Source organism: Oxyura jamaicensis, chromosome 1 (assembly GCF_011077185.1).
Source record: "Oxyura jamaicensis isolate SHBP4307 breed ruddy duck chromosome 1, BPBGC_Ojam_1.0, whole genome shotgun sequence".
In the NCBI taxonomy this organism is placed as follows: domain Eukaryota; kingdom Metazoa; phylum Chordata; class Aves; order Anseriformes; family Anatidae; genus Oxyura; species Oxyura jamaicensis.
In genome coordinates this window covers 134605732-134633414 of record NC_048893.1, presented here as the reverse complement: position 1 = coordinate 134633414, position 27683 = coordinate 134605732, and the positions used below count along the sequence as shown (strand labels likewise).

Genomic DNA, 27683 nt, shown 5'->3' with positions numbered 1-27683 from the left:
AAAAATATATGGCTGGAGTTTTGAAAAACCTTTTGAGACCTCCTGTTCACACAAGACTTACAACATTCCTCTTCATATGAAGTAACACAGCAATTCACAGCTGTAAAGAATTGTTTCATAACGTACGGCATGGTCTCATGGCTGGTAGTAAATACTCTATTTACATAGCAGGAACATCTCTCAAACTTTAATAAGTTGCCACCAATTCGATCCCAGCAGAAATACATGCACAATGGTGAGATTCCCATTATTAAATCTTTTATTCACTCAAATAAATAAAAAGGGAAATGGCTGTGATTGATACTCTCTTTTATCATAGAGGTGTATCGATGCCAGAATTACAGAGAAAATTCCATGGGGAGGAGACAGGGCAAGTCATCTTGTGCAGAACAAGCCCCACATTTACTTGTCTAAAAATGTACCCTTCTTTATTATGATCTACTTCTTTACAAGAAGTTAGTTATTAGATAAAAGGTTTGTTTGCAAAAGCCTTTGAAGAAGAATGGTCAAGTCATATCTGACCACCTCTGAAACACCTCAGCAATCCAGTGCTTAAAATTAAGATATTACACACCGTGATCTTGACCATGCTTAAACTGACAAGAGTTTACCGCTAAAATTAGTAAACCTTGATCATTTAAATTAAAAAATACTGCTATTTTATGGTCTGCAATAACATACTTCAATTAAGTTGATGTTGTATTTTGTTATACCAGTTTATTGTAAGTCTTAAGAACTCTTTGGGAACAGTTAAGAACCATTAAGCAAATACGATATATGCCTCTTAGCCTCTTCTCAAAGGAAAAAGAGGCTAAAATGAACTCAACCAAACTTTTGAATAGTAAGAATTGAGTCATACCACTCCGCATTGCCATGTGACCTACTCAGAGCTGCAGAATTAATGGAAACAGTAAATCAACGATTATTTATAATTAAAAAAATCCTTTATACAGCATGAAATACAGTTTACATATTCTCAAGTGAGATTGTTTACAAGGGATGCATTTTACACTGCACGTTTTCTGATGTTAAAGCATATACATAGAGAGAAAAGTACAGCCACAACCGACACACTTAAATACCTGTACATTATTTACATTTTAACATACTTTACACAAGTCCAAACCATCAGTATCATTTAGCTAGACACATTTCAAAATGGAACGTAAAATGCTCGCAGTTGACCATGGAAATTCAATGTAAATGCTACTTTCAGTTGCTTAGGAGGTCAGATTCAAGTGTTAACTTTGTTCCATGCCAGCCATCAGTGACAAAGCTAAAGATTCCACTGTGAACCAAACCATAAAAAAGTTAGTATTTGCATTTACATCAATCTGCAAACATTCACTCTAATATTCAATTTTGTAGTTTAAAAATGAAGATACCGGTTTATTTTTAAAATTTTAACACTTCGGTATTTAAGATAAGACATTTTGAACTTTACGAATCTCTGACATTTCAGGCAACATATTGCTATTTTCATTACCACCTGAAATAACTAATGGAAAACTGATAAGAACTGTCAAGAAATAAGCTAACTCAAGAAATTCTGATGTCTGTAAATAAAAAAAATGAAAAAAATTTGGGGGAGTTATGTGCAGTAAGCCATTCGCACAGACAGTTCTTGCAGACAAGCTCTCGTAGACTAAATAGCAGTGATACGAGTTATAAACCTCTTTTAGAAGCCCATCCAGCTTCCTTTTGGAGAGTACTACTCTCAAAGGAGAAACAAGGTGAATATGCATGTGCATCCCAGCTAACCCCATTCAGAAGTTGCCCCCCTAACTCAAACTGGCATTGATTAGCAATTTAAGCCAATATTGGGATGCAAGTAGAAGCACAGACACTGCTCTGCTGTTTCTGCTACTGATGAAGCAACCTCCAACACAGATAGTCAGAGCCAAGAGCTCTAGGCAGTTGCAACTAAGTCATCATAATACTAAAATTGTATTTGTTCAAGACGTATCACAGCTGCCACCCAACAATATCAGAAAGAATACTTTTATATGCTCTCCAGGTCTTGGTTTCATTCATTCATTTAGAAGTCTGCCTGTTAATTTCTTGGCTACATCAGTCATCTTTTCCTCAAGCAAAGAGGTAAACTGAAGATAGCTGTCATAAAAAATAAAGCATGGTACACATACTCCAAGAATAATGATTGAACTTATTAAAAAGTAAGGCTTCTTGCTTCCCTGAATACCTTTCACAAACTAAATATTTGAAGATGTATGGACAAACAGATTAAAATATAAATATATTCATAATAAAGCTGGTGTCCCAACAAGTATAGGTTTACGAAAAGCCTCGTGTACTTACAGTGAGGAAAAGAGCCACGACAGACAGCTTTGTTGAGGACAGTTACAAGAAACATGTGACAGTTTTTAAAATCAGATTCCATCTTCTCTATGGATTCCATCCTACGAAACAGTTTAACAGAGGTACACTTAACAGATAAGAAAGCAACTGTTATCTTCAAAATATAACCACAACTCCAAAGTAAACGACCAAAGTGCTCTTTGCACACAGCATTCTGCCTTGAACTCCCAATATTTTAGTTATGTCTGTGTAAACCACTTCTAGAAAACTAGGGCAATTTAGACAGGAGTGCCTGAGCGCTACCACAATGGCATTAGGAATGATTTCTTTATGCCCCTAGAGATCTTTACAGTTACTAGGAGGAACTGTGTGGCTCCAACTGACAAGAACTACTATTCCTATGATTCACTGGGATTTCAACACAGCCATTCCTGGTCCCTATTGCTTGGAGCTCCTTAGGATAAAGCTATGCTGCCAAACAAAACAGGGACTCAGAGCAGGTTAAACACAGGGCCCCAGACAACCCCTCTGCTTTATTACTAGTCACCTCTTGAGTTCCAGTCTGGAGTGTGCCAACTAGCTCTCACCAAAGGATGGAGAAAGTGTGGTTCACACTGGTCACTCCTTTCCTTTTTCTCCTCTCCCAAGAGAGGATACAGATGACTCAGTATCAAGGTATGACTTTGTCCTGCCACATCCAAGAGCACATAAAACGCATGCCATGACTCTAAAAAACACCCTTCACAAATTACTTCAAAACAGAAAAGCACTTCAAAATAATAATTTGCTAGTGCCATGGGAGACCAGGGTCCAAGTTCTAGCTAGTGTTTGTGTTAAAGAGAGTTAGTTCTGAAAAATACAGATGTGAGCCAGTCCACACCAGCTGGCCTCAGGGACACAGATCCCTGGGTGCTTGACACAGCCTTGGAGACTTGCCCACTATCATTCCACCCTGTAAGTAGCAGTTTGCACAACCAAAAACCAGAAAATCTGATTTTTAATCATGTCTAGAGATAGCTCAGAGAAAAACAACAGACGAACACAGTTTTATCTTGGAAATTTCAGGTGGATTTCTGCATTCAGTTATGGCACTTAAGTACACAACTTTTCTAAAAATCCCAACTACGATGCTCATCCCAGGTTGTTTCTGCAGAAAAAAATACAATAAAAAAGGAGAAACCAAAAATAACCTCAGATTTTACCAAAATTATAAAATTTAGCATTTCAACTAAACAATCAAGCGTTCTGCATGAAAATCTTCACTCCAAAGTCATCTTCCATAAACTTCAACAGTTTCAAATTTTTACCTTGAAATTTTGACAAAGTTTTTATAATCTGGACAGTCTAAATAAGGTTGTTTAGAGATTAGATTTACATTTTTTTTAATTAAAGAAAAACAAAAGTGTACTAGAATGAATGCTAAATACCGCCACTTCTCAAAAACCATGTAATGAAGTCAGCATCTGGCTGCCTACAACTTTAAATCACAGCTAGGAAACACCACCAGAAACCAAACCCGTGAACCTCTCATTTTACCATTATGAACAAACACGAATGAAAAGAAAACCCCTCTTTGTTGCTATGCTCTACAATCTTTTCAAGAAGTTATATTGAAAAGTTACGTATGATCCACGCTTTTAATTAGAACATACTGAATATACACTGACACTGGTCCGTGAAACCTGCTATGTTCTATCTAAAATTTCACTCTTTAAAAGAAATAGTAATTAGCCTCTGGTATCTGGTTTTAAACACTGAGCAAACTCCTGTTATTTCACAGGCAAAAGATCTCAACAGCACATTCTGAGCTGTGAAATCATGACCACGTAGAATTCTAGGTATGTATACTTACTTCCAAGCCCCCAAACCAGCTTGCCAACGGTCTGCAAACATCAGTACCAAATTTAACACTTTCATTATAGCTTCTTTCACAAAGCTCACCTAAGTAAACATCAAACAAAAGGAATAACAGTCAGAAATTCATCGTTAAGCATAGTTTTCATTATTACGGATACAAAGATATCTCACTCCATTTAATGTGATCTGTAAAAAACAGTCTCCTAGGCACAATGCAAGTCTTCACATTTAAGATTTCTTTCATATTTGCTCTCTCATCCACAATTATTTTGATAAGGACTAACACAGACAGCGTGTGGAATAGAAGGCTACAACAACAGCCATTATCTCCATTTCCTACCACACCAATACATACAACCCTTGTTACATTTCCAAGCCTCGGTTTGTTCAAATCCCAACATCTCTCAAAAACAAATGAGAGAAGTGAAACCCAATGTAAAGAATTTCATTTTATCTTCTCTCCTTCACAGAACTGAAGCTGAGACTTGCAAGAGAAACTGAATCACAGTTAACTCTGGACAAGCTACCGTTTCCTCTAGAGCATATACTGCCACGTATGTATGATCTGAAAAATAGGCATCATCATCATTAGTACTAAACTTTTTCTTGTCCTGCTAACCTCAATGCACCAAATATTCCTTTTTTTTTTTTTTTACACACCTTTTCTCTCAGCAGGCAGCGATCATGGATTGTAGATAGGTATCTGTAATGAATCTTTATCAACTGATCTAAATCTTTGGCTTCTTCTACCTGGTGCTGAAACTCCAAGCCTGTACTGTGAAGAATCTTAAAGAGAAGACCATAGTTATTAAATTCAGTGTTCCACACAAGTGCTTATGACTCTCTTTCAAGACTTTTTTGAGGGAGAGGGGGAGAGAGAGAGAGAACCTATAATTGCCCCATTTATTTGCTCTGCCCTTTCCAACTGCATCTTTCAGGCTCAAGCTCCCAGCTACCATCAACACAGGAAAAACTTCAAGCTCTTCTCACAACTCAGTGACATTCTTCACTTAAATAAGAACATTGCTAGTGGGGAAAGGCAGACATACTATCCCCAGAAGAGTTGATTTAGAGTATGTTGATTTCATAAAAGATCAAAAAAGGCAATAGTAAAGCAGGTATGGATCTAGAGGCATTACATTTGTTTTTGAAAGGTCATACATACACATTTGGATCAGTACACTAGATATTTTTGAGAAGGATCAATTTAAATAAAATGTCTGTCAGAATATTTTTAAAAGTGTAATAGCTATTAAGAGATTTAAGAGCTTAAATAAACATATTTTGACATGACTGCACACTAGGAAAATAACACTGGGAGAAACAACCAAAAAGAAAAGAACTAACAATATGGAAAGATTAGTCCACGTGAAGAACTTTCAAACTATTTTTAAAATAAAAGATTTTAAATGGTCAAGTAAACACTGATATATTTTAAGCTCAAATCACTTTGTAGAATGGACATTAGAATACGATCTTGCTTTTTATTTCCATGTATTTGGTCTCGATAGATATAAAGAAAATACTGCATCTTCAGTTCCAAGTTCTTAGTATAAATGAAATTAAGATATAAGACAAACCCTTGTCATGATGTAGTTGTGCAGACTGTTAACAAAATGCATAAGTTTCACTCTTAAGAGGAACATGCGATGTATTTGTTGTTTTATACTTTCTGTTTGCAGTCCAAATCGAGGAAGTGTTCCGTGTTCTAATAAAGTTCCTTCCTTAACCTGTGAGTTTTCTGCAGCACTGACTAGTTCTAGAAAGAAAATGCAGAAGTATTTATATGAAGCATTTATATATGTGGCTGAAATGTTACTTGGAACTAATTTTTATTTCTTATTATTCTGTATGACACACTCATAATTTTTTTCTTGCAATTCAGGTGTTTTATTAAAATATAGCAGCAATATATTGAAATAGTTTGAAAATACATTGCAATTTGATAAATACTAGAATAGGAAGTGCTATTTAAAAGCTATTTATGTGAAAGGAAAAGAACAAAACTATATTAAAAATAAACGCGTATACTATCTCCACAAAGGGGAAAATACTAGAACACAAAGCTATATATGTAAAGTTTAAACAGAAAACTTTTAGGAAAAGAATTAGTTAACTGATATACGAAACAGATGAACCATCAACTTTCTAATTCGTTTTTCTAGGACAAGAATTTTCTCGGACAATAGTTTATATGGGAAAGGAAAAGCATAATCCAGCGAAGGGAGACACCAAGATATCTCTTTCTACAGTCCCCAGATATTCAAATTATAATTCCAAGTATGTATTCCTGTCTAGCTTACTGTTTCGATCTCAATTATTTTTTTCATTTTGTTTCCTTACTTTGTTTGCAAGATATTACTGATAAAACTTGGGCTATAAATAAAGCAAAACATTAGGGTGTGGTGGACAGACCTTTCAACAGCAAAGTCTGAAGAATGAAACAAGTTTCAATATAAACTCACCAGACCTGAACCACAGAACAAAAGGAATGCATGGATAAACAGTGTCATCCCTGAGGCTGAAACAATGTGAAAAATATGCCCTGCTTAATATATATAATTTCTGAAACTAAAACATATTAGTATTTTATAGAATGAATCAAACTTCTAACTGGTTAATACTGGTTAAAACTGAAGAAGGCAGCAGACTATTCACATCCTTAGACCACAGAACAAGATTTTAGAGTATCTTTCACTGAAACAGTTTCTTACCATCAAATCGTAAAACATCTAGGCTATACTTGGCCCACTTTATTTGCAGTAAGAGCAGAAATACTTGATTGTAAATTTTTTGGCATTCTAAGCTTATAACTATATCCACAGGCCAAGGAACCTAAGACAAGCAGAGGATAAGACAGAAAGAAAAGACAAAAAAAGGTAAGTCACTTTAATACAACACTTTGAATCTATTCTAGAATTAAAACCATTGCAATATTAACTTACTACATTTTACCTTGTAACTTAATGTCAAGCCATCTAAGGTGTGGACAGGAAGTTTCTTCTTAGCTGTATCAACAGCTTCAAATGATATAGACAACCTGTGCAAAGATAGAAGTGTTTTCATTGGTGGTGATCTGTTTAAAATCACTGGCTACCTCCATTTTTAATTATTTTAATTAATTAAGAGATTTTTTATTTCTTATCATTAAATATCAACTGTCTAATTTGGTAGAGGTGTGTAGAAAGCTAACAGCTCAAAGCTTCATTAAAACAGATGTTTGTAATGAATATGCAATAATTAGCATTGACCTATGCAAGTGAAGTATTTTACTATGGGCTGATGTGAAAGAAACCGTAACTAAGGTGTATTCACTGTGTATTTTGCATTTTACCTTGAACTGTCCTCTGGATAACGTTGCCCAACTGCTTCTTGAAGTTGAACATTTAAGAAAGCAACATTCTGCCAAGTTTCCTTTTCTCTAATTTTGTCAAAAATGGATGTATAGAAATCGTACATAGTATCTCCAGCTTCAAGTAAGAAAAAGTTTCTCATTGCTTGCAAATATTCTACAAGTCTAAACAGGGAAAAATATAACATTTCCTAAGTTTTAATCATACAAGCAAAAATCAGTTATTAAAGGAACAAAAGAGTTAAGAACTCTTCATTACAAGAATTCAGTGTTGAACAGAAACTTAATGAAATCCACAGCAAATCCTATGCTTACCCCTCAGACAGCCTTCAAGTATGTTCAAATAAAATAGTCATCCCATTATTTCCTATAAGCTTGAACAACACACTGTCTAACAGAAGTGCTTGTGGAGTTCAGCCTTCTTACAGGCTAGGCTATTCTCAAGAATAGCTTTAGCAATCCTGTCCCTCTTCCTAAATAGAACTTAGGAAAGGAGATGCAATTTCAGGGAGAGTTCTGTGTAATAAGGGACTTCAATATGGAGCTCTAGAAAGTGATGAAAGTGATTCTTCCTACTTCATCAGAAATGAAGAACAGTACCTCTTCTCTCACAAAAAAAAAAGAAAAAAGAAAAAAACTATAAAAATACATTAAGTACTGTAGACAGATTAAAAGCATAGTGACTTATGACCACCTCAATCATAAAAGGAATAGTCAATTTTACTTTATGTAGTATAAAAATACTGAGTAATATCGTTTTGTATAGTACACATCTTATATTACCATAACTGAATCTCATATTAAGTAAATATATTCTGGCCTCCTAAAATTTCCCTTCCATTTTCAAACAACAACACTATTAAAAATAAGATCTGAAAAAACTTCCCTATTAAACATCCACTCAAGACAAGATAGTTTTGCTGCCGATTCAAGCTAGACCAAAGCTTTGCTCACAACAGTGGTAAATCCCCCTTTCTTTGTTAATGATTTTCTTGTTGATTAAACAAATTGCAGTAGAAATACTTTGAGGCTTTTCAATCAAAATCTTTAAAATAAAATTTATGTTTTTAGTACGTGGCATATCACTAGTAATCAGAAATGTTGAGGAAAACTCATTTACTTTCTTACCTATAATCCTTCTTTAAAGTTTGCATCAGATTACCACAGCATTCCAGGTACTGCTTGTCTATGTGAGGATAAAGGCAAGACCTCAAAGTCAATTCAAAAGTCTGGCAGGTGACCGATTCTGAGGATCTATCCACACAAACGTCCCCACCAGTAAACTTCTCGTGAAAGTCGCTCTGTTCCAAATATAATCTTCAAAATAAACACGCTACTTAGGGAAGAAGGCACATAATTCCTACAGTATATAAAAATGTCATACCTTTGAAAGCCTTACTCAGAATAAGTACTCAAATCTTACTCAAAATAAGAGCTCCTACTCTAAAAAAAATGGCAGAATAGCTGTTTTGTAACTATTAATTGCAACTGCTATAAGAGTTACAGTTATATAGCTATATAATTATATAATATTACAGTTATGTGAGATAATGATACTATAACTAAGCCATTTCTGGTTAGTTTCAACACATAATGACCAGGCATAAAAGCATGAAAAAGAACAGCACACTGTAATCACTTCATTGCTAAAGGAATAACCCTGAAAAACAACCTCAAGTTCAAACACTGAAATAACGACATCAGGTTCACACAGCTTAATAAACCCTTTATCGTTGTCATCTTTTTAAACTATGTTATGCATATAGAGTAGCCAGATGAACTGCCAAGTAAAGAAAAAAAAGCATAAATCCAGATTTTGCTTGAGACACCTTAAATATGGGCTACATGTATAACCTGTAATATTATTCCAGGGGAAGAGTGCGTCTGTGGGTGGCCCACATCTGGTAAGCTTGGTTATTTTGTCACAGAAAAAAAAAAAAAATATTATAACAATTTTTGAAAATCTGCTCAGTAGCTGAATCAACTGTTAAGAGGAAGCCTGGTTCATTGCAGATATCAACCGGATGAGTCAGATACTGAATTAACCTTACTGTCAGCTTTAACAAAAAGATTAGTCCCAATGAACAAGAGAATAGTCTTACCTACTATTAATTATGATTTCTTTAAAACAAACTAATTCTAAGACTGAACTGAAAGCACATGACTGATAGCTGGTATTTAAGAAATATATAAATAGCTATTTCTTACTTGCAATGACAAAAGAAAGATTTTTAGAGTTAGCCTTTCCTGCTAATTCTCAAGACATTTATAATCTCTGTGACTTCCCTCTTTATGAAGAATAATGTTTATGCAGTAAACATGAATTTTGCAAGGCTTTTAAATTCTTTAACAATACCACAAACGAAGCTGCATTTTTCAAAGAATATGCACCAAGTATGTAGAATACAAATTTCAAGCAAGCACATTTAAAGTGCAGATTTTACAGCTGCATTCACTACTAAAACACTTATTTGTGTGCTAAAAAGGTTATGAAAACGATTACTCCCTTTCCATGCTAAGAGATGTCAGTAGGAGATTCCTCACTGATTTTAACTGTTTTTCTTTAACGAAGCACAAGTGTAGTGTTTATTTACATTCTGCCACTGATTATCAGCACTCTTTACTGTGTTTGCTTTTTTACTGCAGCAGCAATAAAAATTCTGGTTTACCAAATATCACTAAGAACACTGCTCTTGACAAAACAGCAGGAAGATCCGTCTTAGCAAGTGGTTGTTTACTTACCTAGCAAAATTAATAGCCAGCAGTGGGTCATGGACATCATCCAGTTCCAAGTGTCTTTCTGCTATAGATTGCATCTTTATCAGGCTCTGCTTTGTGGCCTGCTGTTCTGTAATAATATCTGGAACAGACTCTTCCCCATGCCGCAGGCGAGACTGGACTGATTCCAAGAACAGAGTATACAAACTCTTTCTTTCAGCATCTAAATTGGGCAACACATTTCACGGTGAGACTTTTTTCTAAAAGGTAACATCACCACCACTCAACAAGAACTGTGGAGTCTAGCATTTTCTTGATATGATATATTTTAACAAACTAAATTTAGGCTGCTATTCAAGGAAGTATCAAATACATACTTAGAACTAAGTATCGCCAAATCAGGAGGTCTAATGCTTGAAGTCAGGTACAAGTTCAAATGCATTGCTGATCAGAGACTGTCAGAGAACTTCTTCCTCCAAGCGCAAAGGCAATTAGTTCTTAGCACCTAAATAGCCCTGCAGTCTTCACTAGAATAAATTACATTCTCACATAGAAGGGGGAAAACAAGTCTAAAGAGATTACAGAATAATTCTCTCTGTTAACAATACAGGAACTGCGTAAACCAAAAATGTATTTTGACTCCTCTGAAAAAGCAACAATGGTTATACTGCTGTATTCTTTTTACAATCATTCAAAACATTCCTAAATATAAAAACCTATAAAAATGTCAATGTATCTTTCATCTAATTATTAGTATGTTGCTTTTTTTAAGAAGTTCTGTGTGCTATCTCAAAATTATTCAATCACTCAGTAATGAAAAGCAACTACTTATTAAACCAAAACAGTTTTACTGTTAGAACATAAAAACTGTTTTTGTCTGTCTCATAACAAATTAAATGTGCTTTGAAAGCATATGAAAACAAGCTTAAGAAAGCAATATTGGAAGCAATAAAAAGTGAAGGGAACGCTTAATCTTTGTTTGCTTTGTTCTTGTTACTTGTTTGCCCTAGAAGATTGTTTTCAATTAGACCTGAAGTTACAAACCATGACAGTAACATATAACAAGGACAATTATATTATTATAAAGCCACAGAAACACTATAATACACCCATGCTGTTAGATACCCTATAGCAGGGTATTTGACAAACTGACACCTTACCCCTTGATGCAGCCTGCTGCGGAGAGCCATCTTTGCATTGGAGATTCTTCAAGAGCTGCATGGATTTTCCAGCCATGATGATTTGCTTTAGCACAGGTTTCAGAAAAGAGACCATAGTGTGTTGCCTGCTTGAAGGGGCTTGATCGCTGCCAGAACTGGCACTGGCATTATCACTCATCTTCTCTTCATTCTCTGTCTTTTCTGACACACTATATAATGTGTAAGTAGCATACCAAAAATCCCTGTGGTTAACTGGAACATTTTTGTTTCTGCAAAGAAATAAAAAGCTGTTGAATATTTCCCTTTTTAAAAGATGAATATACATCTTCCAGTAAGTTTCACCTTTGCTCTACACTTTGCCCTTCTTTTAGAGTAGTCAAGAAGCACATCCATAGCATACAAAGTAAGTTCATATCACAAACTATCCAGACACCTCTAGCAAGGCTGATAGCTTTAACAGAATAAAGAATCAGTTCACAGGAGATAAAAAACAAACAAACAAAAAAAACACCTAACTAATCAAATCCCCTAAACAAGGCAGATAATTATAATTAAATTTGTGTAGGAAATCAGCTATTTGCAGTGCGATGCATAACAAGTATTAGTGACTCACATGAAGATTTATTTAGGAAATAAAACCCACAGAGAAGCACGTATTACTGGGAATGCTGAAATATTCCATTGAAATTCAGTTCTCAGTCTGCTTTGCTCTTTTGTGCTGTTTATGTTTACATCACATGCACAGTTTAGTCTTTGAAGTTACTTGGAAAGTAACCAAAGTCATGTAATTAAAATGAAGCTCAAATATAAGTAAAATTTGAAATCACCCCTTAGTAGTACTGAAAACACAACTATAGAATGACAGAAAAAAAGTCAAGTAGGATGCAGTAAGGTTTTTATAGTTCTTAACTACTAAGGATTTATTCCTAATAATAAATTACTGAAAAATTAAAATTTCTATTCCAGAACAATACCTGGTATGGATCAAAATCTAAGGTAATTTCCCTAATGGGAAATCTGAAATAAGTCATAAAAGAATGATTAAAAAAATAATTATATTCAAGCAAAATAATAAACATAAAAACCTACTTTTACTGACACCATTTACCTCCCAGGCTCTAGAGCAGGTTTTGTATTCATACTTGCACACCATTAGGTGGGTCCAACATCAGTATCCCTACCTCTGAATGATAAATTCCTTTGCAGGATCAAACAAATTACCATGGACTATCCATTCATCCACTGTCTGTAAGTACGGCCTCACAGTCTCAACCCAGAGAGAGAACAGAAGGGACACCTGAATTTAAAGGAAAAGGAAGAAAGAAGCTGAATGTTTGTTGTTTTGTTTTGTTTTTAGTATTATAAGCAATATGGCAAAGTCTAGCCTGTTAATTTTGCAATCATAAGTTTGTAAGAAATATGTAACCATACTTAAAGAGTTTTAAAGATAAAGTATTGAACTAAAAATTACAGCTTCAGCTCTTTTAATGGAAGCACTAGTTGTGCAAGGTTCCCCTTATGCCTTTTGTCATTGCAATTAGACCCAAACGGTAACTTTCATTAGTTTCACTATTACATCCCTTAAGCTGTAACTGATAGTCACAAAACATGCTGTGGTTTTATAACATAGAAGACAGGAAAACGAAAGTACACAATGATATCTACTACATTTTCACTAGTATAATCAGCAAGTTAATGTAAAACCAAAACCCTACATCTCAACACTAACTGCATTATGCACCTGTAGAAATAACACAAGGGGAAAGCTATTCCAGATCTCCTTCTTGCGTAAAAGCTCTCTGGCCTCTGATTCACCACAGTTGCTCCCCTCAGTTCCCAAAACACACTGCTGCTCATCTCCTCATAAATCTTATTTTGTCCAGCTTGAGTGAACTCTTGTCAGAAAACAGTAATTTATTATGACTACCAAATCTGTCCCCTACCCCCAGTAGCTGAAAGCTAGTATTGTGAGACCCCAGAAAGAAACTTAAGGTACCAAATATTCCAGCACGTGAAAGAATGATTTCCCCTACCGTTTGCTCAGATGCTTCTCCAACACTGTCATATTCCAGAATAGCTTTGTAGAGAGTGTTAAGCAGATGAGATGCTCGTACAACATTTCTAGTGTCGGGTGGAACTTCTGCTACTCCTGTGCTAAAAACTTTGTGAAGTACCTTTAGCTGTGCCAGCCGGGGAGACAGCTTATCTATTACTATTGAAAGTGTGACTGTTTTGTCTGTGGGGGAGGAAGAAAAGAAAACGTATAAAGGCAACATCCAGCAGAAAATCATATTCTGGCAATGTTATTCATGAGCTTTTAAAATGCAGCATAGCATCTTCCACACTTTCAAAATGTATTTGCATAATGTTTTGCGTGCTTCCCTCTTACCTTTGTTGATGATGCATTTTTCGATTTCAGTAAGTTCTTCTTTAAAGCTAATGAAATATTTATATAATGCCCACATAAAAGCTTGGTAGGTTCTGAATGGGGCTTCAGTAGTTTTCTTTGGAGTGGAAACAGTTCCATGCATTACGTTTTCCGGGCTGTGTCCCATCACTTCATCAATAAATTTCTGTAGTCTAAACACAACTTGACCATATGCTGCTATCTGCTCCAGTACAGATCTTAGGCAATTCTAGAAAAAAAATGCAGTTTTTAGAATCATCTAATAATAAATTGTATTTTATAAAGAATAACAATTAAATCCCAAGATATTTCTATGAATTAAAATACAACAAAATTCTACCATCTCTATCATTTCATCACATTTTCACATACTGGAACAGTTCTATTTTATTAAGTCAGGCACGTTTTGACTAAATTAAGAACAATTACAGAACCATCATTTTTCCACAAGCAGTTTAGTTTCCTATTTGCAAAAAATTACATCTTCCTAACGACAGATATTCAGCTGAGATTCAGGAACAACTTACATGGGTTAAATGAGTTACAATAATATCATTGCGCACAGCCACTTTGCCATCATTCAACTGAAATATGAAAAGCTTTTTCACTCCTGAAAGTAGCCTTGAAAAGAAACAAAAAGAGTAAAGCTTTTTCACCCCTTAATGGACTCAATTATATAATTAATAACAGGATTAGCACTCCTTTACCCTTTCTTCTTTTCAAATGAAAGGGGACCACAGATCAACTACAGTGCTACTGGAACCGTTAAATTGTTGCTACAACAAGAACAGTGAAACACTGACAGCAGGTAAGCATAACCTAAAGTTCCTTTCCAGTTGAGGTACCTTCCAGCTATGGCATGAGTCAAACCTACTTTCTAAAAAATGGACGCTAAAAATCCCTAAAGGCAGGATAGGAACAAGTTGGTTCTTAACAGTTAGACTTGAGGAATCAGTACACACAAGAAGAAGTAAACTATTTTCATCTTTGTGAATCTGAATGGTTAAGTACACACTACCAGCATTTTTTCTTGTCAGCAACACTGGAAGCTGAACACTCAGTAATAATTCTTTCTTCAGATAAAACTTCAAAGATTAATCTGTTATTTCCTTGAATGAGGATACTAAAACACTAGAAGTTAAAATGCAGGTTTTGATGCTGCTCTTACCAAAGAGTTTCCCGTATAACCTGAGTTTCAGTGACTAGTGTTCTCTCTTCTGGCACATACAAAGGATCACTGGCATACAGGTGGTGGTCCCTTGTAAAATATGAAATGAAAGTGATTTAAGGGTGAAATTACAGATGAATAATCTGAAAGTAAGGATGAAGCAATAATATTAAGGCTCAGTCCTGCTGTAATTATATCTGGGTAGACATGATGTTTATGCAGACATTCTAAGTATACAATCAAGTTTTTTTTAGTGTACAAACATGTTTTTTTTCATACTGTTAAGCAAAATACTATGGAAAGCACTCCAATACTATCTAGTTGTACATAACAAGACAAACAACTAAGCAAATACCCAAATTACTGAATCTGAGGTTTTCTGGGGGAGATTTTGTTTGTTTGTTATTATTCTTGACCTGTGACTACTTACTATTTCATTCTCAATGCACTGAGAAGTTACGGAGTTACTCTTTCTGTTCAAAGTACTAAGCTAAAAAGTAAAATACCAATTTCTCTAACCCATCTCAGAAAATTAATACTTTTTCCCAAAAGTTTGCTTAAGGACTGGAAGCTTTCACAAGCAACTAAGAACTTTTCCCTATGATCCTGTGTTGCACAATTCTTCCAAATTAGTTTTCAGATTTTAATAAAGCATGCAATAATTACTTGCATTTGTAGTATTTGAACTCATTAATATTATCAATGGCAATATTTATGTAATCATGTTCAAAATTTAAAAATCCAGATTAATACTGTTTGTTTATCATACATCTGCTAACAGAACCTTGTAAAAGCAGTGTTGCTTTATGTTACTGACTTCCTAATATTTACTGTAAACTTTGGTTTGTAACTGGCAACAGACCTGACACTAAATTAAATTCAACTTCTTGATTATGAAATTCATTAACTTAAGAAACCAAAGACAAATCTAATGGTCTGTATTCATGCAGTACTGATCCTTCAGAATTTGAAGGAAAGAAGATCAGGCATCTTTTTGTTTGTTTAATTAAACAACCTTCTCTATTTCTTTCCAATACCACAAAGGATGTTGGAATGTTTCTTCCCCCACAAAATCACTGTTTAAGATCAAATTTTTAAGCAAGATACCAAAAATAAAGCAAAAATTAAATTTTAGGGAACACGTAATTTCCCGGACCACTTACAATCCACTTTCAGAAGGGTCCATCCAAACAAAATTCAACAGTAACATTTACTTCTTTGAAAAAGGAAAACTCTCTGATATGACAAACGTAATCAAAACTACATAAAAGGAAAATAAGGAATTAATAAAAAAAAAAAATTGTTTGTTCATCTTATTAATTTGTACCCTTTTAACTATAAATTCTGTTTTTCCCTAAATCAGTAGAAACTACATTCCCTTTTGTACTTTAACGGTAAAGATGCTTAATAAAGTCATTACTTAAAATTATATGCCAGTAAGGAATATGTAAGTGGTATTGTTTTCTTACCAGACCGCAGCCAGGTTGGAATGCAAGTGCAAACTATGTGAAAAACGAGGAGCTCTTCCGGTCCAGTACTGAGGAACTACATGCTGCTCCAGCCAGCTGCGGGCATCAGGTTCACCAACTGTGAAAACATGGGATAGTGAGTGAGGCATTTTTATTTGTTTGAGAAATGCTTACAAAAACACGGGAAAAAGTTATGAATAAGCCTGTGCACTCAGCTGCAGAAGCACAGATCTTTTCAAATAAATCACCAATTACAACTACTTACATTTCACTGTACTCACTTGCACAATACCATCATGCACAAGTTAACTGACATAGAGACATAGACATGTCTCATCTCCTGAAAGTTAAGCAAAAGTCCTAGAAATAAACTCAGACATTTATATAGTTTTCAATTCTTCGTCAGAGAACGTGCTTCAGGCAATTCTCAAACAATATACACAGAACAAAGCTGACTTAAAAAAATAAAATGCCAAAATATTTTTAGCTTTATCTCTTTGCTCCTTTTTAATATTCATTCAGTACATTACCTAAAAATGTTTTTCTCTTAAATGTGATTAACAAAAAAACTATACCTAATCCCAGCTAGATAGCTACTGATTATAAGCCTTATGAATATTACAGTTTACTTATACAAGGTATTTTGTGTCCTAAAATATTCTACACAAAAATATACAGCTACAGTTAATACTGCCTGAAGCTATTCAAGAGTAAGCCAACTGGTGTTTGAATGACAGAACTGATTTTTCAAAAATGTTTCGTATCTACAACTGAGTCATCTGTTTCTGTTGTCAATCACATTATTTCAGTATTCTGATACTTTAAAAATTTACATTATACCCATAAAACTGCATGTTACATTAACAGTTTAAGTACTCATTTCTATCTTAGAATATTTGTGTATATTTCCACACAAATAAGCAGAAGCTTTCTCCATTAGTATCAACAGAAATCAAATCAAGCCTTCCATATTGCTACTTTACTGTTAAAAATTAAACATGTGGTAGTGAACAATAAGGTGCATTCTTAAATTACAATTCTAGGTCTAACACACAGGATCTAAGTAATAATAAGTAGTAATAGCTTGCTAAATTTGAGCACATATGATTATAAGAACTACAGTTTAATCTAACCTTTCCAGGAAACATTAGGTACTGTTTTCTTGTTTGGATCTTGGTCTTCTAAAGGTGTCCTGTCCACCTGAATACCCGAGTCCTCCCTGCTCAAAGGTTGAGTATCTTCTTCCTCTTCACTTTCTCCAGACCAATCCTAGCAAGTGTAACAAAACCCAGCATATTTCAGTACAGGACAATAGGCAGATCTACATTCAGTTTCTATTGATCTGTGAAGCTGAACATAACCTGTTTTTTTTCCCACTATAAAGTCAATTCACAATGCTAAAACTAACGTAACTGTCTTCCAGAGAGTGGTTTGAGTTATATTAACATTAAGGCTGCACGTGTGAGGTGTAAGAAGCACTTGTTTTTATCTGTAAGGAAATAAAACACAATTGGTCTTAGGTATAGCATAAAACACATGCTACTGAATTTGTGCAATATATTCCACGTGCCCACAATCACATGAGAGAAGGCTCTGACAACACTACTGTGCTGTTCAAAGTTATCAAGAGAAGTTCTCCTGAGACTCAGAAATGTAATATGACCTCCTGAACTTCCTCTACTCCTTACTTAGTGCCATACTGATTACTTCTCACAATATTGTTAAGCTTCTAAATTTCAGAAGCCTGTGTTACAATGATCTGGGAAATCCAAATATATTCTATTAATTTCAGCTAGTATTGTGAGATTATTACTTGAGAATCTGGTGTTGTCCTAATCTTCTCTTGTCATAATATATCCGAAGATGTTGGTGCTAAAAATATGTCATACCCTTCCATACCAGGGACAACATCCTTACAATCACCTATGAACTAGGAGAGAGGTCAGAAGAGTATACTGGCTGCCAAAGGAAAGCATTTTTTTTCCCCAGTAACCTTTCAGGGGAACTGGAACTCGGGAGTGGAAGCATGTTTAACTGCAAAACTACAGGAAGCTCTGCTTAGGAGCAGGCTGGCGGGTCAGCAGAAAGAGCCAGCTTAGTTGCAGAACTAAGTCAGAACAGGGTCAAGAACAAAAGCGCTTGCATTATTGATATTCTTTTTGGGTCTGTGTGTATTTCATGATATTAAGTTAGAAGAAGCATAGTAGGGAATACTGTGAGAATTGATCTAACAGGGCATACAAGCCAGGGCAACTCAACCAGATCTCCAACATACTTTACAACAGTTTAAACACTTATTTTCTTTTACCTTAAGAAATTACTTACTGGTGAATCCACGCCTGGGCCAAAGTAAACTTCTTCTCCTTCCAACAAATATTTTCCCCAATCAAATTCTTCTTCCTTTTCTAGAAGTATAAATAAGAAAAATATTAAGTATCACATAAATCGTCTTCTTTAAAAACATTTCCAAAGTTATAATTACCTTTTTACTCTAAATCTAAAACAAAAGACATTCCCATCCATTTCAGGTTACACCACCACTCCTTTAACAAGGTTTTACACTTTCAATGCAACACTAATTGTGGTAACAGCCATGTATACCATTTCTTAATTCTCAATTCTGTTGCTTGTACACTCAAAATATGCAAAGCGTACCACCAGCGTATTTATCTCTACTACATACACTACCCTAACACTTCATTCCTGGAAAAACATGCAAGAATGCAACACATTACTTATTGTAACTCGTCTCGTTTAGCTCAGCAGAGACATTCCAAATGTGTAACTTGCAGATGCACAAGCATACTGGACTGTAAACAACAGTAAAGCAAGGGTCACCTTACTCTCCAAAAAAAAAAAGACACCACATTTCAATGACGTGATGTGTAATACTTTAAAAAAATAACAAGTCACACTTACAATATATTATCTGAAACATGAAGCTTACTCAACTGTAATTAGTGCTGTTTGAGATAACCTCTTCATATTCACATTCCTGGAATGGGCTGAAAGTGCATTCAAAACACCGCCGAGGGAATGTGCAGAGATCATTCAAAAAGGAATCTTAAGATGCAAGATTTTCTTTAGGTTAGTCTGAAATATTCTTCTTTCAGTCTATGATACAACACTGCAAACAAATGGGGGATGGTATCCACTCACACTTAAGCACAAGCCTCATTTTTAGGCACTGAATGGAACAGTCCTACTTTGGAATGAAAGCAACTGGGATCTCCCTCTGGAAACCTTTGAAGGCATTTAGCTTTCCTTGACCACCTTGGGAACACAGGAATTTTTATTACCAGAGCTGTTTCAACAGACCTCCTACTAAGGTGCAAGACTGAGACTGAGGACAGAAACCATCTGTCTGTCTTTGAGTGTGTAAGCGCTGCTGAACAGGTAGAGAACATTAGTAAGTGACAGCACTACAAGTCACAAAGAGTTCCCAAGGTCCTTTCCTGGCTGGAAAGCTTAATTATGCAATGTAACATAAATGGGGTAGGAAAGGCTATTTGCAGGCTATATAAAATGTATAAATCATAAAAAAGACAATCAATAATGCATCTCAATGTGAAGGAGATAATAAAATGGAGAGGAAAAATGGCCTTATCAGATTGCATTAATTGAGTGTATCTTTTATTAGCAACACAAACATGCTGTAAACTTACCTGTCTCTTTTTGTCTTGGTTTTTCCACATAGGTGGTGTTGGATGGAGAATCAGACAAACACAACAGAAGAGACAGTATGGAATAGTGTGTATCTGTCTTTAAAACACATTAAAAAAAAAACAAGTCAATGAGCGATCTAAAAGATCTGATACTGCACTAATGCAGCTGTGAAACAGAGGCCTCCGATCAGGCAGGAACACCGTACCAACACTGGTATGTTGCAGAGACTGGTGATACGCTCTGTTTCCTGATACCTGCTTAGAGCACAACCACTGCTATCAGAAGTAAGATTTTTTATTTGGCCTTATTCTGACTTTCCACAGCTCTTCAGCAGAACATTTCAAACGGTCAACAGCCAGACGGATTTCTGCTATCTACTTCCTATATACTTTGACTTAAACAATACAGAAAATAAAAAGTACTTAAAAGCTCTTTGGGAACAAGATCCACCTCTACTTCCAAAAAAATTTCTCATATTTCTGATAGAGCAGTATTGTGCTCACCTAGTATATATGGAACACAGCATGTTCCTGCCAAACATTACTGACTTTTCAAGAGTTTGTCAAAGAAATGTAGTGGGTTGCTAACACAACCACACATGGGAGATGGTGTTCCACTTACCAGTCACAGAACTGATACATACCCGATCTTCCCAGTTATATGACACCACTCAAAACTAAATGCAGTTTAATTTCCCAAATATGGGATATTCTTTATCTCCAGCTATACACCAGTTGCAATTTCAAAGAAAAAAAAAAAAAAAACCTCTTTCAAGTCTTAGAATACTTGCAACATTCAAATATGAAGTGCTTACGTGGGCTTCTGTTTTTAATTTTATTTGACTCTCAAAACAAGAACAACTAAAGATACTTACTCAAAAATCTAGAGTACAGTACAATAACTCAAGCTAAGCTATTGAGGGCTCAAGAGTTAGAGTAAAGCTAAATTAGAGGAAAGCTAAAAAAAAGTCCAAAGAAAGGTATATGTCAGTTCAACGGGAAGCAGAATCAGGCTAAAAATCAGGACAGCCCTATTAAGGAATGGTATTATATGGAGCACCACCTTTCAAATCACAAACTCAAACTTCCAAACAGAAGGAATTTGCAGTTTTCAAAGGCCAAATTCATTACTGAACTACCACACTAGAAAACATGCAAGTAAGACAACTTTCTCCATTTCTATCCATACCACATGCTAAACTGATTTGATACGAAGTGTATCAAAGGCAAAACACACACCTGGTCTCAACAAAGAAGCTATGGGACAGGAACACTCCATTGGGGAATACTAAAACCAAAAGGTGCAGTCTGGTTACTTAAGGTAAAAATTTGAGCAAAGAGCAACTTCTGTTCATCCACTGTTTACAACAGAGAGGAATTCAGCTGCAACATCTTTATGATGTTGACCACAAAATGTCTGCTCTGCAATGAAAAGATTTCCTTTAAGTCATCCAACCGTGCATGCTGAAACCCTGAAAAAAACAATAAATCTATTTCCAAAACAAATGGGAAAACCACAACCCCACAAATCCATGACTTGAACAGCAACTGCAAACCTCACTGTTAAGTTACCAGAAATTTCCAACTCAACATTACAATAGAAGCCCGCTTCATGAGTGTAAATGCAAGAGTGGTGGAAAAAATTAGGGAATTGAGACAAACATACTTTTGTTTCTTCAATATTTGGGAGCGGTGAGTTCAGAAACTTTTCTGTTAGTCTTTTCCAGCTTGCAGCTTTTCCAAGGTCAGAATGAACTATCAATTTTTCATGAATTCTAACAACAACAAAAAAAAGTATCAATAACACTTCAAGAAAGTTAACTCCTCAGTTATTAATCCATAAACATAATACTCACCCTTCTATTGTCCTCTCTACTTTATGACTGTTCACATCCAGAAAACGGTGAAATCTGTATAAGAAATCTGTATCAGAGTAAGTTTGATAAGGCAACTTATGTAAGGAAGAAAATAAAGCTGATTTACATACATAGTGACAACTTCATTATCTTAATGTATTTTCCTTTTAATAAAGCATGCTTAATTCAGCAACATCATTAAACATCAACAGAATTTAATCTCCGTGTCTCTGATCTCAGCAAGGATTAACTACAATTGACCTTAAAGATGGAAAAATTGAATGCAGATTACGTTTAAGCAGCACTTTCATCTGAATGGAAAATGACTGCTGTAACAGCAAAGTAAGCAATTAAAACATGTCGTCAGTTAAGTCAAGCAGAACAAGGAGATGAACATTATTGTCAAAGGCATCTGTGTCAAAAACACAAAAATCAGCTGGGACTTGCACCACCATCAAAGGCAAAATAAACATCCACAAGGGAAGGTCTGTAAACCCAAAAGAAGCTCCCTTATAAATGGCAAAGGAGAGTGCCTGAAAGAAAAGAGAGCCTAATCAAAGCAAAGGAAGGTAAAAAAAAAAAAGTACATGGATAAAAAAAAAAAAAAAAAAAAAGAAAAGAAGAAGAACTTGTAAAAGGCACAATAGGCTTTGAAAAAGAAGTTGGAGTAGGACTAAGTTTCTTTATATACGTATATCAGTTATATAGACAAAGAAGCCATGAAATGGGATGTGACAGCAGTGAGCACAAGGTACCCAATACGCAGGCCCTCAAAGCCAGCCTCATATTTTGCCTCAGTTTCAATTGGAACAAAACCAGTGAGAAAACTCATATGACTGCAGAGAGAAATGAAAACTACTGCATCTGAGCTGGGGGGGTAAAAGTCAAGTTTAACATACTGAATTTAGAAAGACAATCTAAAAGTCACCTCAGTGGCAAAGCAATGAACTAGAAAATGAAACTGGAGGCCTGGTAGCAAGGATTTTTAATGAGCATCACTGGGGGACAAAGACGGGATTTAAGAAAAGAAAAAAATGTCGTTAACCACAGATCCGCTAGCCTGACTTCAGCTGCATGCAAGGCTTTGGAATAAATACAAGAAGGAACAACTACAAATGACAGTAAATGAAAAGTCTGATAAAATGTAATCTTAATGAGGCAGCTGGTATTTAGCTGAAGAAAACATAGCTTTATCCTATCTACTGCCGCACATTAGCTTAATAGGAAATCATCAGTTCAACTGGAAAATGGTGGCAAGTACAAGAACTGGAAGACTTAGAAAAAAAAAAAAAAGACATGAAAGAAAAACCAAAAAAAAAAACACCCAGGAATCTGCACTGAAAGGAAAAATTAAGCTGCTAAGCTAAGGGAAGTTATTAATGAAATTCCTTTAGCCCAATATTACAGAATGCTTTAAGTAACGACCTAACACAAAAACAAAAAAGGTATCTTAAGTTTTTAGTCAAGTGGGGAACAGCACCCACAGCAGATAACTTGCATACTGTATGTTAAAAATAAGGTGATTCTTAGAACTACGGCACAGATCTAACGCTACAAACCATAAGCTTCAGAAACTCAGAACTAAAGAAAATTTTTGCTACCACCTAAGGACTCATGATTTGGATACAGAAAATAACAGTCAGACCCAGCCTGAGGTGCCACATACGTTTCTTGGACAACAACCCTGGCACAAAAAAAAAACTCTCTTCCCAACTCTTTGTCTCCAAAGTTTGTCAGCAGCTCATTGCACCCTCTGTTCTTCTGCCAACTTGTCTTCCAAAGAATTCCTTCCTCAGCCTAGAGGGGCACGCAGCTCCATGAGCAACCGAGTCCCTGACACGGAGGGAGAGATGCCGCAAGAGGAGAAGGACCATCCTCCTGCCTCAAGAAACCCTGCTGCCATCAGCAAGCTGCAGACTGGGGATGACTGTTATTGCAATGCATGTTTGTGGTGCAGCTAGAGAAGCACCATATCCAGCGTTATGATACGGTACACAAAACGTTTGTGGTGAATAAAGAGAAGCCATGGCAGACAGCGGGTGCAGCACCAACCCTACTGCTGCACTCCCAGCAAAAACAATTAGCCTCCTCAGGGCTCAGCCAGGAACTGAGCCTGTCAAAGGCATGAGGTGAACAGGGCCTGACAGAAAATCCAAGGGTTAACGAACGTTAATAACGATGCGCTTGTGTGAAGATCACACCAGGCAGGTGTCATCCTTGGCGGGCCTGACGTATGCAGCGCAGCACTCTGCCTGCACGGGGCTGGGCAGAGAGCCTCCACTGCCATCCCTGCCCTTCCCCTTCCCTTCCCCTGCTCTTCCCCTTCCCTTCCCTTCCCCTCCCCCCCCCCCCCCCCCCCTCCTTCCCTCCATCCCCAGCGGGTCCGGGCGCGGACCTGAAGTTGGACCAGGCGAAATCCAGCGCCGTCTGGAACCGGCCGCCGCCCGGCTCCTGCTCCTCCTGGTGCCGCTGCTCCCTGCCCTCGGGCAGGCCGGTGACGCTGCGCACCAGGGCGCGGACGGCGCGCTCCTGCTCCTGCTCGAAGCGGCTGCGGCGGCCGGGCGAGGTGGGCGCCGCCATGACGGCGGCTGGGGGGGAAAGGAGGGGGGGGGGGCGCCTGCGGGAGGCGCCACAGAGCCGCCCGCAGCGCCTCTCGCGAGACTTCGTGGCGATTGCTCGCGAGAGCTCCCCCGGTCCCTCACGGCGAGGCGGGAGGGTAACGCGCGCCTCGGCGGGCCGCGGGTTCGCGTCCCGTTTCCGCGGTGATGGCGGCGTGCTGCTCACGGGGTTGTTGTCCCCCCCCCATCACGGTGAAGAAGAGCTTTCCTCTTCGCCATGAAAACATTTAAAACGGCACAACCAAAGGAGCCACCAAAAGATAAAATGAGCAGCACAAAAATGTTGTTTTTAAAATATACAAAGTGTATCAACAGAATATTGCATTTGTTAAATTTTGTTGCTATGCTTCTTGTATTAAAAAAAAAAAAAACATTACTTTTTGAGGCTTTTTTTCTGTAAAAATACAGTAGTCAATTTCACATTCCTAACAATAGTAAAATAGAATCGTTGAGGTTGGAAAAGCCCTCTAAGATCATCTGGTCCAGCCACCCCCCTACCTACCACCAATGTCACCCACTAAACCATGTCCCTAAGCACCACATCCAACCTTGCCTTAAACACCCCCAGGACTGTGACTCCACCACCTCCCTGGGCAACCCGTTCCGATGCCTGACTGCTCTTTCTGGGAAGAAATGTCTCCTCATTTCCAACCTGAACCTCCCCTGGCGCAACTTGAGGCCATTCCCTCTGGTCCTGTTGTGGTGCATTCAAGAGCACTGGCACGCTTTTACCAAGGCAGACTAAATCTTGAGCTTCAGATGTAGAAGCTCAGAGGGGTGCTGCTCCAGGGCCTTTCTTACAAAAACTGAACTTTGAAAACACTAGTAGAAAAAGTCTACAAATTGTTGGTGCTCCTACACCTTCTCTGATGTTCTCTCTCTGTTTCCTACTTTAGAAGCAATTTCTTAACTTTTAGTTGAGCTGTACTTAGCCAAGCAGTGTTTTGACCCATAATTTGTTGTCCTAGGTGTTAACTAAAGGTCTACCCAGTCAGTAGCCACCAGTGGTATATACCATAGTAATTAATGCTTGGAATATCACAAGTGGCATTTAAAAAAAAAATATTAGACATTGATGCTTCAACTGTTCTTTTTACAGCATTGCTGTGTTTTTTAGCCTATCACTTACTCCTCCGTATTTAAGTATATCTGTGCCACCGCTTTGATCATTGTTCAGAGGGGAAGTTACAGGCTTTGCAGCGACTGTAGCACATGTCCCATCTGCACCCTTTGTGGCGTGATATGCTTGGCAGCCATCCATTTCAGTACCCCATCAAAATAAAAGGGATTGTCACGTGGAGGATTCCAGATCATGATGGCTAATGGGACAAGCCGAGTCCCACAAAACACAGATTTAATGATTTCCTGCTTCCCGGCTGCCCTGTATAAGTCATTTTCCTCTCACACCACACCCTCAATTGTGCTGTGTGTGGAGCAACACAGTGAGCTGCATCGGGGAATCGATCCTGGTGAGAAATCATCTTGGCTCAGTTTTGCAAGGAATTTTAACACGGATCAATTCACAGAATCACAATCCATTCTGTTGGAGGCGTCAAGAAGTGAGGGAAGAGCCACGCACCCTACAGCCTCCACACAACAAAAGTACACCCTCAGTGGCTGGTGAATGAGAAATCTGTATAGCTGGTTTTCAAAACAGGATACAAGGGCTGGGACAAATGCCTAACATCTGTGCTCCTTCTGTCATAAAAGACTTTTACGCTACTTTTTTTTTTTTTTCCTCATAATAAGCCTCATTTCTATTATTGTTTTGCCAGTTCATAGTAGCAAGGCTTGGTGCTTGTTTTCAGCTGTGGGAGGGAGTGCTGGGCAAGGAGAGGGCACAAAGGCCCTCTCTAAAGTAGGTGTAAACACTTTTTTTTTTTTTTTTTTAAGATGTAATGCTAGGAAGCTTAATAGCTGTTCTTCCAGGTCACACTGCTATGAACTAGATGTATTTCAACCAAGATCTTCCTCTGTCACAGGATTAGGTCATATTTGGGAGATATGTCCTCCAACATAATGGCATATAAACATCTGTGTCCAGTTACATATCGGAGGAGGAATTACAATGCAAGTCATTTGCTGAACTGTGTCTTTTAGTGAGAATTGCTGTGAGCTCTACCCTGCTTCTCAACCTGAATTGGCGAGCCAATTTGTCAAGCAGGATTCAAAAGCAGGACAAGGCCTGCAGGAGATGAGATGTGTCAGGTGAAGTCCTGACTGCAGTGGATCATTCATCAGATGAGCTACGTGAGGTTCTCAGTTCACGCACAAGATTATCACAGAATCATGGAATGGTCTGGGTTGGAAAGGACCTTAAAGAACATCTAATTCCAACCACCCTGCCACAAGCATGGACACCTCCCACTAGACCAGGTTGCCCAAAACCCCATCCAAGCTGGCTGTCAGCACTTCCCAGCCCCAGAGGGATGGGGCATCAACAGCTTCTCTGGGCAACCTGTTCCCTCAAACCCTCACAATGAAGAATTTATTCCTTTTACCTAATCTAAACCTACCCTCTTTTAGTTTAAAACCATTATTCTTTGTCCTGTCACTACACACTCTGACAAATAGTCCCTCCCTGACTTTCCTGTAGGCACCCTTCAGGTACTGGAAGGCAGCTGTAAGGTCTCCCTGGAAATTTCTGTTCTCCAGGCTGAACAACCCCAAGCTCTCAGCCTGTCTTCATAGGAGAGGTGCTCCAGCCCCTTGATCATCCTTGTGGCCCTCCTCTGGACTTGTTCTAATACATCCATGTCTTTCTGTGCTGGGGGGCCCAGACCCCACCCCTCCAGGTGGGGTCTCATGAGAGCAGAGGGGGAGAATCACCTCCCTCGCCCTGCTGGTCACACTTCTTTTGCTGCAGCCCAGAATACGGTTGGTTTTCTGGGCTGTAAATGCACATTGCTGGCTCATGTTCAGGTATCCTTCACTTCCATCAGTCACCTGTTACCAGCAAAGCATTGGATAAATTCCACAGGACTGAGAAGAATATGCTTAAAATACCGTGTTTAGAGAAGTATTTAAGATTTTAAAGTTGAGGTGGGGTTTTGTTTGTTTGTTTGTTGTTTTATTTGTGAGTATATCTATAGAAATG

The 27683-nt window shown here is 37.3% G+C and overlaps 1 protein-coding gene across 2 annotated transcripts; it reads right to left on the bottom strand.

The window, feature by feature from the left end:
• Positions 1-165: 165 nt before the first annotated feature.
• Positions 166-24581, bottom strand: TUBGCP5 (tubulin gamma complex associated protein 5). 2 transcript variants are annotated; one of them, XM_035314930.1, is made up of 24 exons: positions 24364-24581; positions 21969-22022; positions 21779-21887; positions 20113-20209; positions 19400-19510; positions 18773-18852; positions 17581-17716; positions 16448-16565; positions 14979-15068; positions 14338-14431; positions 13793-14039; positions 13437-13639; positions 12585-12700; positions 11404-11672; positions 10268-10466; positions 8654-8842; positions 7508-7690; positions 7129-7213; positions 6888-7008; positions 5754-5932; positions 4834-4959; positions 4169-4257; positions 2317-2417; positions 166-1288 (listed from the first exon to the last, which is right to left on the bottom strand). In XM_035314930.1, exons 1-24 carry the CDS (start codon positions 24546-24548, stop codon positions 1242-1244), a joined length of 3228 nt encoding a protein of 1075 aa, XP_035170821.1. In that variant the 5' UTR covers positions 24549-24581; the 3' UTR covers positions 166-1241. The 2 variants fall into 2 exon arrangements, with proteins under 2 accessions (XP_035170821.1, XP_035170825.1); XM_035314934.1 differs by lacking the exon at positions 19400-19510.
• Between the last annotated feature and the right edge of the window lie 3102 nt (positions 24582-27683).